At 44.9% G+C, this 18,655-nt stretch overlaps 1 protein-coding gene and 2 pseudogenes across 9 annotated transcripts in view; 1 reads left to right on the top strand and 2 right to left on the bottom strand.

Annotated features, from left to right (window-relative positions):
- LOC105721449 (histone H3.3A-like) overlaps window positions 1-9,336 on the bottom strand; it is a 33,403-nt pseudogene extending 24,067 nt beyond the window's left edge.
- Window positions 1-18,655, top strand: part of LOC105721451 (butyrophilin subfamily 3 member A2) — a 31,997-nt gene that overhangs the window by 1,815 nt on the left and 11,527 nt on the right. For 2 of the 9 annotated variants that reach the window (XM_064363088.1, XM_064363087.1), the window contains exons 1-4: window positions 10,922-11,097; window positions 13,951-14,228; window positions 14,488-14,835; window positions 17,785-18,066. In XM_064363088.1, coding sequence (XP_064219158.1) covers window positions 14,144-14,228; window positions 14,488-14,835; window positions 17,785-18,066 — 715 coding nt within the window. In that variant the 5' untranslated portion in view covers window positions 10,922-11,097; window positions 13,951-14,143. The other 7 variants (XM_064363090.1, XM_064363091.1, XM_064363094.1 and 4 more) reach the window with 7 other exon arrangements.
- LOC135269239 (proteasome subunit alpha type-1-like) lies at window positions 15,590-16,511 on the bottom strand (annotated as a pseudogene).

The following is an 18,655-nucleotide window of genomic DNA, read 5'->3' on the forward strand; positions in this document are numbered from 1 at the left end:
TCAGGAAGTCCCGGCCAATGGCAGCGCGTGGCTCGGCTGCTGAACCCTCTCCTGCTTGCGGCTGTGTTCCAGGTTGAGATGCAGGAACAAGGATAGTCCTGATGAAAGCCCTGCCCAGCCAGCAAAGTGATCCAAAGACTGAGTCAATCACAGGAACAGAGATGAGCCTGAGAAAGGGCTGTGGTGAGAATGCCAGGGAAATATGCATAAAGAAGAGAGAAGGATGGGAACCTGAGTTCAGAGTTTCCTTGAGGGCTCTGCCTAACTCACCTCTTGCCCCCCTACCCATCCTCTGTGTCTAGTTCACAGCAAATAGGTCAGGGGTCTCTGCTTGTAAATGGAGCCCAGCTCCCTCTTGTCTCCTAGAACCAGTATGGAGGGAGGGGCAGGGAAGAATCATAAAAATAAACTCAAGCCTTGTAATCCCAGCACTTTGGGAGGCCGAGGCGGGTGGATCACGAGGTCAATAGGTCGAGACCATCCTGGTCAACATGGTGAAACCCCGTCTCTACTAACACAAAAAATTAGCTGGGCATGGTGGCGCGTGCCTGTAATCCCAGCTACTCAGGAGGCTGAGGCAGGAGAATTGCCTGAACCCAGGAGGCAGAGTTTGCGGTGAGCCGAGATCGCGCCATTGCACTCCAGCCTGGGTAACGAGCGAAACTCCGTCTCAAAAAATAAAATAAAATAAAATAAAAAATCAGAAACACCAGGGACCTTAGAAGTGATCTAGCAAAGTCCAGTCAAGGAGTCTAAGGTGAACTGAAGCCCAGCCAGTTTAAGGGGCTAGCTCCAAATCACACAGTTCAGTGTCGGCTCTGAAATGAGTCCCCAAGATACCTGCCTGTGACCTATGTTGTCTCCCTAGGGATTTAGACAATTTTCCTATTCCAATGCTGTAGGAGTCCCCAGAAAATGATTTTAAAAGACCTTATATTTTTTAAAGGGGTGAGGAGTAATAGAATAGAATATGGAGAGACTGGAAAAAAGTTTCCAAACTCAAAAACATAATATTTTATTTTTTAAATTAAAAATTTTTTAAAATATTTTTTGAGATGGAGTCTTGCTCTATTGCCCACACTGGAGTGCAGTGATGTGATCTCGGCTCACTGCAGCCTCCCCTTGGCTGGGCACATGGCTCACCCCTGTAATCCCAGCACTTTGGGATTACAAGTCAGACAGATTACCAGAGACCAGGAGTTTGAGACCAGCCTGGGCAACATGGTGAAATGCTGTCTCTACAGAAGTTAGCCAAGCGTGGTGGCTGGCACTTGTCATCCCAGCGACTTCAGAGGCTGAGGCAGGAGAATCACTGGAGCCCAGTGTTTCTGCAACCTCACTGGAGGTTGCAGTGAGCCAAGGTCATACCCCTGTACTCCATCCTGGGTGACCGAACTAAATTCCCTCTCAATGAAAATAATAATAATAATAATGTTTTCATGATGCTTTATTGATATCTCCTTCATCTTAATGTATCCAGAGGCTGCTGGCCGCAGTCAGGCGTGAATCTTTGGAATAAAGTAGCAGAACCAGGGGAAGCACTCTGTCCATCTGTTGACTTACGTGCTCACAACTACACACATAATAACTGGGGGGCATATTTAATCCCCGTTTCTGAATTGACTGATGGTTGTCAGAGGCCAGTGATCTCCTATTGCTGTTCATCGTGCCTTCCAGCTGCCTTCACATTCTAAGGCAAGTACAACAGGTGAGAAGAAATTGATAGGTCCCCAAAGTGTGATATCGTATGTATAGGTTCTGTCTTATAGAGCAAATATGATTTAACAACAACAAAAAAGCTTCCCAGGCCAAATGCAGTGGCTCACACCTGCAGTCCCAGCACTTTGGAGGCCTAGGCAGGAGGATCACTTAAGCCCAGGACCTAGAGACTACCCTAGGCAATATAGTGAGACCCTGTCTCTACTAAAAATACAAAAAATTAGCTGGGCATGGTGGCGCGTGCCTGTAATCCCAGCTACTCAGGAGACTGAGGCAGGAGAATTGCCTGAACCCAGGAGGTGGAGGTTGCGGTGAGCCGAGATCGCGCCATTGCACTCCAGCCTGGGTAACAAGAGTGAAACTCCGTCTCAAAAAAAAAAAAAGAAAAGAAAAGAAAAGAAAGAAAGAAAAAAGAAAAAAAAAAGTTTTCTAACCACACCCAAGGACTATAGAAATCATTGTAGTCTAACCACCTCATTTATAAGTGAAACCATTGATGTTCAGAGAGGAAGAGCCTTCCTATGGATATCCAGGTTTTGTCCTGGGATCATGCTTTATTCCTTAAAATAAGAATCTGTTTTTGAGTTTTCTGATTTTAAAGCTAATTCATTTTTATTCTGGAAAATGAGAAAAACAAGGAACTTTTTGGAGGTTCTAGCAAGGGAATTAGTGCAGCTACTCGTATATCCTTGACCAAAGAATAATCTGGCTGGGCATGGTGACTCACGCCTGTAATCCCAGCACTTTGGGAGGCTGAGGCAGGTGGATCACTTGAGATCAGGAGTTTGCAACCAACCTGGCCAACATGGCAAAACCCCATCTCTACTAAAAATACAAAATTAGCTGGGTGTGGTGGCCTGTGCCTGTAGTCCCCGCTACTTGGGAGGCTGAGGCAGGAGAATTGCTTGAACCCGGGAGCCAGAGGTTACAGTGAGCCGAGATTGCACCACTGCACTCCAGCCTGGGTAACAGAGTGAGACTCTATCTCAAAATAATACTTAATTAATTAATTATAAAAATAAGAATGAGCCTCCTCTGTTGGGGATGGTCATCCTCTTCGACTGAGCACACAGTTTCGAGAGGGAGAAACTTCCTACTGCTCAGCAGCAAGTGTTTTTGATTACTTAGCCCCAGGTCCCCTCACAAGCATGGACTTGACTTTCCCAAATTTTTCTTTCTTCTTTCATTGCAGACCCTGGGATTCAGTTTACCATGGCGCTTCTCTCAACAGCAGTCACCAGCAAACCACTGAACCCCTTGGGCTCCTCATTCCCTTCACCCAAGACCAACTACCATCCTTTCCTTTTTTTTTTTTTTTTGAGATGGGGTCTCACTTTGACACCCATGCTAGAGTGTAGTGGCACAATCTTGGCTCACTGCGGCTGCTGCCTCCAGGGTTTAAGTGATTCTCCCACCTCAACCTCCCAAGTACCTGGGACTACAGGCATGTGCCACCATGCCTAATTTTTGTATTTTTAGGTTGAGATGGGGTTTCACCAGGTTGGCTAGGCTGACCTTGAACTCTTGACCTCAAGTAATCCACCAGCCTCGGCCTCCCTAAGTGCTGGGATTATAGACGTGAGCCACCACACCTGGCCAGAAATGTGAAAAATTTTTTTAAATTATTTTAATGCCAATTTAAATATAAAAAGCATAACCTAAGCAGACTCTATGTCATCTGATTGACATCCTTATAATCAACTATTGCGGAGTGGTTCCAGTTTCCAAGGAAACTGCTGTTTATCATCATATCAGTGACAAATGACTTCCCTAATAACACATTTTAAGTTTTAATGCTGCATTTTTTAACTAGTTCCCATCTCCCTGAGGAGTTAGAAGACATATTTTCAGATGTATTCTAAAAATTAGTTTTTGTCTAAACAAGTTTTATACATAACTCAGCTGAAGAAACCCTGGCCGAAAAGATGAAGTCCAGCCTCCTCAGACTTTTTATCTGCACTGGGGGAACTCAGGGGTCCAGGCCACCTGCTGCTGCTCCACCTTTGGACGTCCTGGCCATGTGCTGCCCCCTACAGGCCTGACCACAACACCTGCAGTGCCCCAAACACATCACGCAGTTTCCTGCCTCTGCACCCATTCCTCTGCCTGGACAGCACACTGGGTAACTCCTATTCTATTCACTCAGACGAGCCAGGACAGGCTCCGTGACCTTTCTGCAACTCCACTTTTCTCACCTAGAGACAGAGCTAATGACATCTACTTCTCTCGCAGATGTTTAGGAATAAGATACGGTGTGGAGAGCACCTGGTGCGAACACCGCGCATAGCTGTGATGGTGACCGTTCGCCGTTATCCTCATCACCACATCCTTTCCTCACATCTAAGATGCCACAATTCACCACCTCAGAGAGAAAACAGAAAAGGGGGGTCCCAAACTTCCTGCTCCACCACCTACACCTGCCCCTCCTGATCCGTCTCCTCTGGTTTCAACAAGCAGGTGTTCTTGCTCCTGTCTCAGGCTAATTCTGCACGCACATCAGGGATCCCCACCCCAGCTTCCCCCAGGCTTCTCTATTTGGTCAATTCATTAATTCATTCATTCAACAAGGATCCATGACTGCTAATTATGTGCCAGTCACTATCCTAAGTGGTAGAGTCGTAGAAGTGAACAAAACCAAGTTCTCATTCAAAACCAACATACCTTGTGCTAGGAGGCAGACAGGAACAAACTAAGTGGTGATACCCAAGGTGTGCTGGAAGATGGCAAGTGTCCAGGAGAGAAAGAAGTGAGGAATAGCAGAACTTGCATTTCTTTTTGAAGGGGGCTTGATTTGTTGTTCAGGCTAGAGTGCAGTGGGGCTATCATAAGTCGCTGCAGCCTAATTCTTTAGAAAGACAGGGATGTCTCAGCTAGGCGCGGTGGCTCACACTTGTAATCTCAGCACTTTGGGAGGCTGAGGTGGGTGGATCACCTGAGGTCAGGAGTTCAAGACCAGCCTGGTCAACATGGTGAAACCCCGTCTCCACTAAATATATAAAAATTAGCCAGGCGTGGTGGCGAGTGCCTGTAATCTCAGCTACTCGGTAGGTGGGAGAATCGCTTGAACCCAGGAGGTAGAGGTTGCAGTGAGCCGAGTTCAAACCATTGCACTCCAGCCTGGGCAACAGAATAAGAACGAAACTCTGTCTTAAAAAAAGAAAGAAAGAAAGACAGGGCTCTTGCTATACACATATTGTCCAGGTTCCTGAACTCCTGGCCTCATGAAATTCTCCTGCCTCCATCTTTCTGGGCACTGTGATTACATCCTAAGCCCTTGTGCCTGGTTGGAAGTTACAGTTTAAAACACAGAACACCTGGGAGAAAAGCATTCCGAGTTGAGAGAACAGCAGTGCCAGAGCCCAGAGGCAGAAGCACTGTGGTTTGCGTGAAGAACAGCAATGAGGCTGGTGTGGCCAGAGCACACAGGGTGCCCAGGAGAATAGGAAGTGACAAGGCCAGAGGAGGTCGAGGGCCAGATCACATATGGCCTTGAAAGTCGTCGTGGTGACCTGGGCTTTACCTCTGAGAGGGGAGCCATTGGAAGGTTAGAGCAGAAAAAGGACTGGACTCACTTATGTTTTAAGAAGTTACTTCACATGCTAGACTGAGATGGGCTGTGGGTAGGGGTGGTGGATGGAAGCCTGAAGACCCAGCTGGGAGCTACTGCAGTGATCCAGGGGAAGGTGCAGATGACTTGGACCAGGGAGGAGCCGTGAAAATGTTACGATGCTGGATTTATTTTCGAGACAGAGTAAAACTGCTTTGCTGTTAAACTTAGAGGTGGCGTGTAAAAGGAGGGCATCAAGGGTGACCACAAGGTTTTGGTCCTCAGAAATGGTGCAGATGGAGTTGCCACTTACTGAGATGGGGAAACTGAGGGAGAAGCAGGCTGTGGAGGCCAGGGGAGGAGCCAGCACAGAATCCGGAGGTCAGCTTTGGATAGGTTCAGGCTGAGGAGCTTACTAGAGATCCCCGTGGAGATCTCAACGGGTCCGGGCTGGAAACACAAGTTATTCTCTTTGTCCTCTTCATGTTTGTGTTGTTGCCACTGCCTGTTTCACTTACCTAATGTGTTAGTGATTTATTGCTGCATAACAAATTACCACAAACTTAGTGGCTTAAATCAGTACACTTTTCCAGCCTGACCAACACGGTGAAACTCATCTCTACAAAAAAAAAAAAAAAAAAATTGCCCAGAGGTGTGGCACATCACTATAATCCCAGCTAATTGGAAGGCTGAGGCACAAGAATCATTTGAACCCAGGAGGCGGGGGTTGCAGTGAGCCGAGATTGTGCCATTGCATCCAGCCTGGGCAACAGAGCGAGATCCTGCCTCAAAAATAAACAAGTAAAACAGTATGCTTTTATCACTTCAGTTTCTGTGGGTCAGAAGTCCAGGCAGAGCTGAGTGGGCTTCTCTGCTCAGAACTTCACAAAGCAAAAGTCAAGGCTCTTGCCTCGTCTGGAGTCTTGACTGTGGGAGAATCCTTTTTCCAGACAACTCAGGTCACTGACAGAATTCATTTCTTTACAGTCGTTGGACTGAGGGCCCCAACTCCCTGCAGGCTGGGCCTGGAGGCTGCGCGGAACTCCTAGAGGTCACCGCAGCTCCTTGTCATGTGGCTACTTTCCTCTTCACAGCCAGCTAGGAAGACAGAGCCTCTGGAGCGTGTCAGCTAGCAAGACAGTCTTACACCAAATAATGCAATTGTGGAAGGGACATCCCATCAGCTTTCCCATATTTTATTGGTTAGCAGCAAGCCATAAAAATTATTCCTGGCAATTAAAATGACTAACCATTAAATACAGTATATATACTGTTGTACCCGAGTGAGTCAAGGAATGTACCACACTCAGAATGAATTATGAGCCCTTTATTAAGCCGGTGACTGAGCGTGGCTAACACCCAAAATTCTCTCGGCCCCGAAGAAAAAGTTAGGTGGTCTTTTATATACTAGTTTTAACAGGAACAGGGGAACCTAGCTGAAACAAAGTTTTCACAAAGGCAGAGTAAGCAAAAAGTTAGAAAGAAAAACTGATACATAAGAAATAAAACAGTGCCAGGTGTGAGGAGTACAGCTGTCATGGAAGACATACAATTTATAGATAAGCGGGCTGTGGGCACTCACTGCAGTTGCGTTTCCAGGCTCTGCTGATACCACTTAACTCAGCCTCTTATCAGCAAAGGCATTCCTGGGTGCCCAGAGTCAGTCTGACCTTGCTTTATACTGGAGTTACATACTTAGTGGGGAGAAGGTTACTAAAATGCAGAAGCCAAGATGGCGTCTGTCCCGCTCAAGAAGCTAACATAAAGCCTAAACAGCTTTTGGTCAGGGAAAAGGAGAGTTAGTTGTTAGTTTTAGCTGGCAAAAAGCAGGGTATCACATGACTATCCTTTTTTCATAACCCTGAGTAATTCTTCCTGCCTCTTTGGCATCTGCCTCATCAATCCTCAGGGCTCTCCTTGGTCCTCCCCTGTTCCTGGGCACTCCTGTTCAGAATTCTTGCTCTGCTTGCTTCATAATTGCTGATGTTCCTTTACACTTTGGTCTTGGGCTCCCCCAACTCCTTTTTTTTCTTTTTCTTTTCTTTTTTTTTTTTTGAGACAGAATCTTGCTCTGTCACAGTGGCATGATCTCAGCTCACCATACCCAGTTACTTTTTGTATTCTTAGGAGAGAGGGGGAATTTCATCTTGTTGGCCAGGCTGGTCTCGAACTCCTGACCTCAAGTGATCCGTCCACCTCCGCCTCCACCTCCCAAAGTGCTGGGATTACAAGCATGAGCCACCACACCTGGCCTTTGGCTCCCTTTTATACCACACATGGTCCCTGTAGGGCCAAATCTGTTTTTGGAGCTCTAGCCCCTAAGCACACCCCACTGGTTCCTGCATTTCTGTCTCAAGCACTTCCTCCTCCCTGAACTCAATGCCCACCAGATGTCCCAGAGGCATCTCACAATCAGTGTGTCCAAAACTAAACTCCCATCAACCCTGTCTCTCTGTCTTTATCTGAGTGAATGACACTACCTAATAGGCATTTCAACTCCTCTTGCTCTCTCTTATCCCCCATGTCTGACTAATAGCCAGTCCTGCTATTTGCACTTTCTTTCAACAAGTCCAGCTTCATGGCTGGAGCACAGACTCTGGAGCAAGACAGCCTCAAAGCTCAAAGCTCAGCGGAGACAGAAACCACTTTATGACACTGGAGGAGCTATTTAACTTCTCTGGAGCTCAGGTGCCTCATCACGGTAGGTTCTATATAAGTATAAGCTATTATTAAGAGTAGTAATCAATCCTTTCCCCCCTCCTCCAATCCTAAGGCCCCATCAATTTCTTGCCTGGAGTGTCACAGTAGCTTTCTTCCTGGTCTCCTTGTCTTCTACTATCTGATTCTCCAATGAGGACTGGCTATATTGTGTAATAAAAGCAGTCATCATTCCACAGAATACAATGTAAATGGCACCCCTACTTCCCATCTTCCCTGGCACCCGTCCCACTGCTATTTCCAATGTATACATTTTCTCATGCCAATTCTTAAAAAGATTTTCTCTTCACCTTCAAACTAAAACTCCACTCCACAACAGGCACCAGCTGATAACATCTCCTGGAGAGGCAGATTTGGCAGTCATCAGTGGAGGGATCATAACCAAACCTTTCATAATGGAAAATAATGACATTCATTAAGGGTTAATATGTATAGGTGCTGTGCCAGATCCTCCCCAGATAACTTAAGAAGCAGGTGGCATCCCCACCCACAGCTGAAGAAACAAAGACATTGAGTGAGAAATGGACTTAAAAGTCTCATACTTTGGAAACTACAAAGTTCAGAGAGATGAAGAGCTGGGCTCAGAAACTCCTAATCTGAAGCTTAGCACCTTGGCTGCTTCTTTGTATCAAAGTGAGTTGGATCCTCCAGGCAAAGGGGGGATGTTCAATCTTACTGATACAATTTCAAGCAGCACAGCTCCTAATACACTGTGAATTTAAAAATAAATGAATAAATATTTAAAGACTGTTGGATGGATAGGGATGAACAGCAGGGTGGATTATAATAAAGTAAGAAAGTAAAATATTAATTATACAATCTACATGGTAGGTATATTGGAATTTACTGAAAATTCTTTTACCTTTGCTATATATTTTAGAAGTTTTATAATAAACTGTTGGGGAGGGGGAAGGGGGAAGGAAAAAATTGTGTTTTTCTGTGGATAACAGAGACCAGAAGTACTACTGGCTTAAAACAAGGGTTTATTTTCCTTTCATGGAAAATAAACTTATTTGGAAATTTACCCTGAGTATTAAAATATGATAAAATTTTTAAAAAGAAAAAATTGTTTTGAAATAAATTTGGATGGTGACAGTCCAAGGCTGATCTGGCACCTCAGAGATGTCATTCGTGCCCCAGCCTGCTTCTGTCTTCATTCTCTGCTGTCACAGTATGAGGCTTCCAACCTCAAGGTTGCCTCATGGTCCCAGGGTGGGTACTGCACCTCCAGGTCCAAAGTCCATGTTCTAGGCAAAAGGAAGAAGAAATTAGGGAGAATGCACCCTCACGCTCCCAGCTATTTTGGCCTTCCCTTTGAAGGATTTCTGGGAGAAGCTCAGGCCCACATACATCCCCCTTAAATAAGACATCACGATGGTGTAGCGCTATCACCCTCTTAACCGCGTCACAGAAAGCACGGGGTGCCTGGGTGGGGTTTATGTGGGGGAGAACCCTTCAGCATTGCTGGGAGGCTACGGAAGTTTCCCAACCACCGTCCTGTGGCGCCTGAATGTGCTTTGCCAGACTTTATTCTATCATCGCAGCACAGTTTTCACCTACAAACCACTGGCTCAAACTTAGTCCCTTGGCCTCCCCTATCTCTAAGGGGGAAGAGCAGGTTGGAGCACCCAAGAAAATTTAGCCTTATCACTAAGAAGAAGGGGGAATGTGTGCTGCAGAGGCCACCAGCCTTCTCAGCCAGATACCACAGAGCCTACATTCAAACTGTTGTATTATTATCAAATCCCATCAGCTCCAGTCACATCTTAGCCCTAGGAGCTTTCTGGCTTGCAACCCAAAAGAGTGTCTTTTGAGGCCCTATGCCACAGGGAGAACCAGTTAGTCCCATATTCCCCTACAGAGATGGTGTAAGGGAAATGAGCCTTACAGGGACCAACCTGTCAAGAGTCCAGCTTCAAAGAATATGTACTCCACTGGCAGTGTGAGAAACAAATATCCAGGAAAATACAACATAGCACAAACCAGGAGCTGAGGGTGAATGAAGATGCTCAGAAATATCTCCACTAAGAATTTCCTAGAAAAGGTAAAGCATGTCGAGCAGCACTGCCTCTGGAAACCAGAAAAATTGTATTATTTCATAACAGATTGTAAGCCTAAATGCCAGAGATTCTTAAAAAGTTTCAGTTTGTCCAATTTTCCTTTCGTTCTTCTTCTTTTTTTTAAAATTCTATTCAAATTTTTATTTTTTATCTTTTCTAAGATGGGATTTCACCATGTTGGCCAGGCTGGTCTCAAACTCCTGAGCTCAAGTGATCCGCCCACCGTGGCCTCCCAAAGTGCTGGGATTACAGGCGTGAGCCACCATGCCCAGCTAGTTTGTCTAATTTTCTTCCCATTCATACCTTTCTTTGGCTCTGTAAAAAAAAGATCCTCCTCGAAACCCTGACTCTACTAAAAATACAAAAATTAGCTGGGCATGGTAGCACATGCCTGTAATCCCAGCTACTTGGGCGACTGAGGCGGGAGAATCACTTGAACCTGGGAGGTGGAGGCTGTGGTGAGCCAAGTTCGCACCATTGCATTCCAGCCTGGGCAATGGAAGTGAAACTCCATCTCCAAAAAAAAAATCCTCCTCTTCTACGTACCTGTCTACATGCAAACAAACTGCCACAAAAGCATTTTAATTAGTGCACATCTTCCTTTCACACATTAATTTTTTTATTTTCCTACTCCATTCTACTAGTATTTCTACTATGATATAAAAGACATAAGGCAAGTGAATATCAAGAAATACTTATATATATGCACACACAAGAATGATTCAAATAGATAAACATAGAGAAACAGAAACACTAAGGTAAATAGGGCTGGAATTTTTCTTCAACGTGTACAATTCAGTGTACTTTCAGTTTTCATTTCACCCTTCCTCAGTGGTTTCTGCCCAGCAACTGATGAGAAATACTGTCTCTGAGCCAGTCAAAACACTAATTCTTCTAAACAGAGCCTCTGTTACTGTTTCTCACGGTGAGAAGACAATATTCGCTTTCTCTTTTTTGTTTCTTCCAGATGGGAGACTAAGCCAAATTAGAAAGAATAGAGAATTGCTGATTGACCATCTTTATTCTCTGATTCTCTGATGAGAATACCAAGGGGTAAGTGCAGGAAATTGATGACAGCCTGGGCTACAACGTCTGGGAGGAGTGGGGCTGAATCTCTAAGTGGTGAGTGGGGAGGCAGGAGAGTACTCGCCCAGAGAAAGGGGTATGGAGCCTGTGTGTGTGTGTGTGTGTGTACACATGTGCACAGCAGCAAATGCACATGTGGGCATGTGGGAAGACAGAAGTATTACAAAGAATAAGGACCTGCAGAGATTGGGATTTAGTGGAAGGAGAGGAAGACAGCATGAATGAAGAAATATTCCAACTGCATGTTCTTAATGTATTGTGGTCAGAAAAGGGCAAAAAGGAAAAAAAAAAGACTTAAAATCTGTTATGCTTTTTTTTTTTTTTTTTTGAGATGGAGTTTCACTCTTGTTGCCCAGGCTGGAGTGCAGTGGTGCAATCTTGGCTTACTGCAACCTCTGCCTCCCAGTTTCAAGCAATTCTCCTGCCTCAGCCTCCAGAGTAGCTGGGAAGACAGGCCTGCACCATCACACCCAGCTAATTTTGTATTTTTAGTAGAGACGGGGGTTTCTCCATGTTGGTCAGGCTGGTCTCAAGTGATCCACCTGCTTCAGCCTCCCAAAGTGCTGGGATTATGTAAGCCACCCCGCCCAGCTCAAGACATCTATTCTAAGAGATTCTGAAGAAGAAGAAGAAGAAAAAGAGATGTGCCTTATAGATTTATATGTAAATGTGTTTATTACAGAAGTGTTTATAATTTAGTAAAATCTGAACCAACATACATATACAACAGGAGGGGAATAGACAAACAATGCATGGTTCAGTCATAAATTGTGTTCCATGTAGCCATTAGGAATCATAATTTTAATTGAGATTCCTTATAATTTTAATAATACTAGATCCTTATATTAAACACTTTTGGGTATCTTTTAGGGATAGTATCTAGTTTTCTTTCCATTCATCATTTCCCCAAAACCCAAAGCATGCTTTCCCATGGATACAAACTACTACATTGTATGAATATGTAATTAGTGGGAGTCTCTCTGAGCCTACTCTGGCTCAGAAAGCCATCCCTAAAGAAGAAAAAGAACAAACAAACAAAAAAAATTATTTTCTAGACTCTTTATTTTGTATATTTCAGTTTCTATATTTTGTTACTGTAGATTTTACTAGGTCAAATAGCCTTAACCATAAATACCTGCATCAATCTCTATATTTTTTTCTTAAACACTAACTTTTGTAATTGGAATTTTGGGGGCAAACGATACATTTTAAAGGCCCTTGCCATGTATATGTGGCCAAAATGCTTCCAGAAACATTTCCATTTCCAATAGCAAAGTATATGATCATACCTACAGAGTATTTAAGTTTTACTCCTTAACATAGTTTTTCATTGCCAAAGTTGTCTGTAGTAGAAAGAATGAATAATAAATAACCTAAAAAATAAATGAAAAGTTCTCCCTCTGAGGACAACAGAGAAATTTTTAGCTTAGAGGCTAATAATAATAATACTCCTTCTTCTCTAGGAGCATAAAGAGCAGCTTTGAGGAGCAGAAGACATGAAATGCAATGTTTAGTCTGGGTGGGTGCAAGATCCAGGCGGGGTGGAGGCCGGTCGGCCACACAGACCTCTGTTCCATTGCTTCCTCTTCTCCCGCCCCCCTCCCTCTGCAGCCCTGGTTCTCAGAGGCCATCCCCAGACCCACAGCAGCAGGTGTTATGGCTGCAGGCCTCATGCTTCTTTGTTTTGGGAGAAACTGTTGAGGAGTTAGTATTTACTGAGCAGCTAATATGTCCCAGTCACTATTTTTACTCATAATAATTATTAATCATTAACTCATACATAAAAGTTTAATTTAAAGCTTTCCAATAATTTTAAAAGTAAAGAGAGCAAAAGGCCAAATTTTCCTTTCACTCACTAACCTCTGATCTTCAGTTTAGCACGCATCTTTTTAGACATTTTCAGGCATTTACATAAGTAGTTATGCAGAAATGTAAAGCTTTGCTTTTGTTTTTCCATTGAATCATTAGTATAGTTCTGCAAGGTGCTTTTGATCACTTAGTGTATCTCCATTGTCTAGGTTCATGACAGTAAATCAAGTCTTTTTACCTGCTGCACTGAATTCCCTCTGAGGGATGAGTTATCATTCCTCTAAGCAGTCTCTGCTGGGGGCTGGCTCAGTTGGTTACCACTTTTATATTAAAAATAGTGCTGCAAGGTCATTCACACAGAGGCTTCTCCCTGCACTCATGTGAGTACTTTGCTAGACTAAACATCAGAAAGTGGAATTTCTGGACCAACTGTGCACATTCTAAGTTTCATACTTGATATTTTTGAGTAACTAAAATTTAACTGATTTTGTCCTATGACAGCGATCATCAAGCTTGTGACTTGAAGAGCTTTACCTATTGTCTGCCTTTTTTGTGTCCCTACCATAGTGGGTCCAGCCCATTGTGAGTGCTCAGTAAATATTTGTTGAATAACTTTCTGAAGGGAAGAAAGAAAAGATGAGTAAGGCCCGGTCTTATTCAAAGCTCTCCTAATCAATATCTTTGTGATTAAACGTCGTGGGTTCAGCTCCTGACCGACTTCAGAGCCTCCACCAAGGCAGTCTGCCTGGATCCCACCAGGAGCCTCCAGGCCATGAGTTGACCATAGTAATGGCCAAGAGTTGGACCCTTGTGGAGTCCATAGTGTTGGACACCCAAAGAGGTGAAGACAGAGGAACCAGGGAATCCAGTGAAGAGGGTCCTTCATGAATCAGAGGAGGATGATGGGGGCTTGGACCTGGTAGGGGAAGTGATAGGATTCTGAATATTTAAATATTTTAATGCAGTAGAATCAGAAATTTCCTGATCAGAAAACAGATGTTGTTTTTACAGATGATTTTCTATGTTGGAACTCAAAGGTAAAGACACTCAAGGACAGAAATCTTTTGCAGAGGTAAGGTCATCTTTGTTCACCATTCTTGAGTTAGCTGTGGGGAAGTGGAGGTTTCCATGAAGAATTCTAAAGCTTCTTCTGGGTCATAGTGTCTGACCCACATCTTCTGGTGTCTCCTGATATGCACTACTGATGAAAATGGCAAGTTCCCTGGCCTTTCTTCTCCTCAGCTTTCATGTCTGCCTCCTCTTGGTCCAGCTGCTCACTCCTTGCTCAGGTAGGGAATGATTCCATGCTTGTTTCTGAAGTAGACAGTTACCTGTTAGTGTTCTCATAGGACTTTTGACTCCTTCCCATACCTGAAGTCCATCCCAACCTGTGGGTTCATGTGTCACTAAGGAACAAATGGTTCCTCTTTTAGGATCGTGTTCCCCTCTAGGGTCTCTGTGTCTCACCTTCCCTGTCTGAGAAGCACCCTTCCTCTCATGACCCCAACCCCAGCACCCCCTGACGGACCCTCCCCCTTGTGCCGACAGCTCAGTTTGCTGTGCTTGGACCCCCTGGGCCCATCCTGGCCGTGGTGGGTGAAGACGCTGATCTGCCCTGTCACCTGGTCCCGACCATGAGTGCAGAGACCATGGAGCTGAGGTGGGTGAGTTCCAGCCTCAGGCAGGTGGTGAGCGTGTATGCAGATGGAAAGGAAGTGGAAGACAGGCAGAGCGCAGAGTATCGAGGGAGAACTTCGGTTCTACGGGATGGCATCGCTGCAGGGAAGGCTGCTCTCCGAATACACAACGTCACAGCCTCTGACAGTGGAAAGTACTTGTGTTATTTCCAAGATGGTGACTTCTATGAAAAAGCCCTGGTGGAGCTGAAGGTTGCAGGTGAGTCTCCGGGCTTTGTTCTGAGAGCATTTCTGGGTAGGATCTAGAACAGATGCCGAGTTCCTCTTCCAAAAGCACTGCAGACACCCCTGGCTGCTCACTAGCAATTGCCTGTGCTGCCTTCCAACTTAGCCTCTCTGAGCCCCTTGAGTAGGACACAGGTTTTCCTTAAGGAAGAATTCCTGCTGTGCCCTACATGCTCAAGTAAAGAACTCCCTTCCTCTGGCCACCAGAGACATAAGGGAAGTGAAGGAGGACGGATAGGAAGCATAATTAATCGTTGCATCAGTGACTGGTACACAGTCATTTTGGTCTAATTGAGTAAGAGACAGCTCCTGTGGTGTCACCAAGTGCACAATACCATGGGCCCTGGGAGGTGCCACAGGGACTGTATCTGCTGCCAGTGTTTTCCAGTCAGTCACCCACAAGAATATTCCTAGAGTAAAACTAACTGTTTCTTTTTCCTTTTCTTTTCTTTTTTTTTTTTTTTTTTTTTTACCAGGGCGGTGAAACAATTTTATTTCACAGTTGTGTTTAAAACCACAAAGACACCTATTTTCTTCATATAAAAACATTAGTACAGATACCCATACTTTCTAGAAAATGATTATACAGACCCTTTCAAAGAAAATGTATTCCATTATATGGTTTCAGTGAGGTTGCTTGGAAAAACTCACATCTGGACTGATACCTAAAACATAGCATTCCACTACTCTGCAACTTTTGGTTCAAAGTATAATTACTATCATCAGTATGTGGTGCCTGTATTCTTACATATTTGATAATACATATATAGACTGGCTTATCACTTAATGTTCCATTGGTTCATCAGTCTTTTCTGCAGGTTCATCAGCAGGTTGAGCAGGCTGTGCCTTTCTCTGTGGCCTTTCTTCAAGACCTTCCAGGAATGGAGACACATCATCATCATCATAGATTGTAAACCCCAAGTCTTTACCAACAATTCCAATGGAAACATTCTTTGTAGTTAGGTCCTGTTCTGCAGGAAGTGTCTCCCTTAAGGCATGCAGACCATGTTTAACTAGTTCATTTAAATTGCATTGCATAAATTCAGACATATGTCTTTCCAAGTAAGTATGAGCTGATTGGGAACGGGCTCCAATCGACATAGCTCTGCAGTCAAAATAGTTAGCAGATGGACAGGTTTGGAAAATGTGAGGGCCCATATCATCATAACCAGCATTAAGCAGCCCAACACCGTAAGGTCTCCGGCCATATCGTTGTGTTGGTATCTGGGTCTTGCTTCCAATTAGAGATACAAGACGAGACACAGGAAGTGGTCTATCAAATACAAATCTAGAATCCAAATACTCCTGACACGTAAAATTACATAAGAGTCTAGCATCAGCTGTAAGCCCCGTGATTGAGATACGAATATGGTTGTCAACATGGAGAATTTTTTTCTGATGAGCTGCAAGCTCTGACTGTGCCCTTTTCAATGCAACCAACACTGCGTGAGTTTTTCATTTCAGACCAACTGTGGCTGAACCTTGTTTAACAGCTACCATTGCATATTCAATTTGATGAATCCTGCCCTGAGGGCTCCAAACAGTGACATCATTGTCATACTGATTTCGAAACATGGTGGCAGCACGGGCCTGGTTGCTGCCTCCAGCAAAACTGAGAATCCAGGAGGTGCTGCCGAAACTATCACTCAGCGATCTACTCCTCCTTTTCTTTTTCTTTTTTTTTTTTTTTTTGAGATGGAGTCTCGCTCTGTCACCCAGGCGGGAGTGCAATGGTGTGATCTCAGCTCGCTGCAGCCTCTGCCTCCCAGGTTCAAGCGATTCTCCTGCCTCAGCCTCCTGAGCAGCTGGGTTTGCAGGCATGTGCCACCATGCCTGGCTAATTTTTAAATTTTTAGTAGAGATGGGGTTTCACCATGTTGGTCAGGCTGGTCTCAAACTCCTGACCTTATGGTCCACACACCTAGGCCTCCCAAAGTGCTCGGATTACAGGTGTGAGCCACTGTGCCTGGTCGATATATTTCTCATTGCATTGAGGAAGAACACACATCACAGGGAGCTGTGGCGGGGTCTCAGTAAGAAGGTGTTAGAGCAGACTGAGTATACAGTTGGGCTCGTGTTAGGGTACTTGCAGGAGGGTTTATAGACTTAGTCCTCTACTCTGGATGAGATGCCATTAGGAAGGCATGGCAGGTTAATTCTGTGAGTGGGAGCCTTAATCAATCTTATCTAGGAGGAGGAGACTAGGGTGAGACTAAAGCTATAATTGAAGAGGCAGCAATTCCTCACTGCCAATGGGGGATGCTTGGTTGTTGCTGTGATTTGGACAATGTTGATGTTTTCCTCTGTACTCACGCATGATGTGGGTGGTCTTGTTTTTCCCACAATCCATCATAGTCACAAAGTGCCATGGTCTGATGCTGGTGTTCTGTGAAATTGCTTTTGTTCAATAGGAGGACACGGAGTGTCTGTTCCCAGATGTTAGGATGGCCTTTCTCTTTCTCAGTGCAATCCCTTGCCCTTGGCTTCTGGTTGGGTTTGGTTTAAGGGGATCTATAGCAGACAATCATAGGAGGAACAGAAGAGGAGGAAGGAAGTCTGGGTGCTTATTCCCTGGCTTCCTTCCTGCACGGTACCCGCAGGCTGGCTACATTGCCTTGCTGAAGGTCACAGCTCCTCTCAAGAAAGTCCTGAATGAATGAATCTCTTCTTTTACGTATTCCAAACAGCTCCCCCTCTTCCTCCCTCTGGTGATTGGGGTAGGTGGGAATAGCCCCACTGTTACTGACCCTGAGATACAGCGCTATCCCATTTAGTTTTCCCCTCATCATTACCACACTTTTGAAAACAGCTCCTGAATGAAATCTTCCTTGAATTACCAGATCTGAGTCTGCCATTGATTCCCATCAAGACCCTCCCTGATACAGGAGCTCTCCAGAATTTAGGCTGATTTATCCTTCCACAGCACTGGGTTCTGATCTTCACATTGATGTGAAGGGTTATGAAGCTGGAGGGATCCGTCTGGAGTGCAGGTCCACTGGCTGGTACCCCCAGCCCCAAATACAGTGGAGCAACGCCAAGGGAGAGAACATCCTGGCTGTGGAAGCACCTGTGGTTGCGGACGGAGCGGGTCTGTATGCAGTAGCAGCATCTGTGACCATGAGAGGCAGCTCTGGGGAGCGGGTGTCCTGCATCATCAGAAATTCCCTCCTCGGCCTGGAAAAGACAGCCAGCATTTCCATCGCAGGTCAGTGCCTGCTTGGCCTCAGCTTTACTGAGCTGAGCTGTGGCAGTTGAACGAAGGGGGATGTGTGAGTCTCTACTGTGTGAGTCTCTGGAGTCGACCTGGGTCTCTGCACAGCATGTAAGGCCCAAAGCAGGGACCTGGAGGCTCCTGCCTGCTCCAGGGGAGCTTCCCTCCTCCACAAAGCTGTTCATGACACAAACGTTTACTGAACATTTCCTGTCTGCGAGAAAGTACGACAGGCAATGGGAATTGGGGGAAAAATATTAAGATAAGCTCCTTATGTAAAGTCAAATGACAAAATGGGAAAACATATACATTTACAAACTAATAACAAAGACAAAGAGCTAATCTCCTTGAATTAGAATGCGATTCTAAAAACCTAGTTAAAAGTTTTGGCCAGACATATTGGTGCATGCCTGTAATCCCAGCACTTTGGGAGGCCGAGGCAGGCAGATCAATTGAGGCCAGGAGTTTGAGACCCATCTGACCAATGGTGAAACTCCTTCTCTTCTAAAAATTCAAAAAATTAGCTAAGTGTGGTGGTGTGCACCTCTAATCTCAGCTACTCTGGAGGCTGAGGCACGAGAAT

Source organism: Aotus nancymaae, unplaced genomic scaffold, assembly GCF_030222135.1.
Source record: "Aotus nancymaae isolate 86718 unplaced genomic scaffold, 86718_ANA_hifiasm-v0.15.2.pri h1tg000051l, whole genome shotgun sequence".
In the NCBI taxonomy this organism is placed as follows: domain Eukaryota; kingdom Metazoa; phylum Chordata; class Mammalia; order Primates; family Aotidae; genus Aotus; species Aotus nancymaae.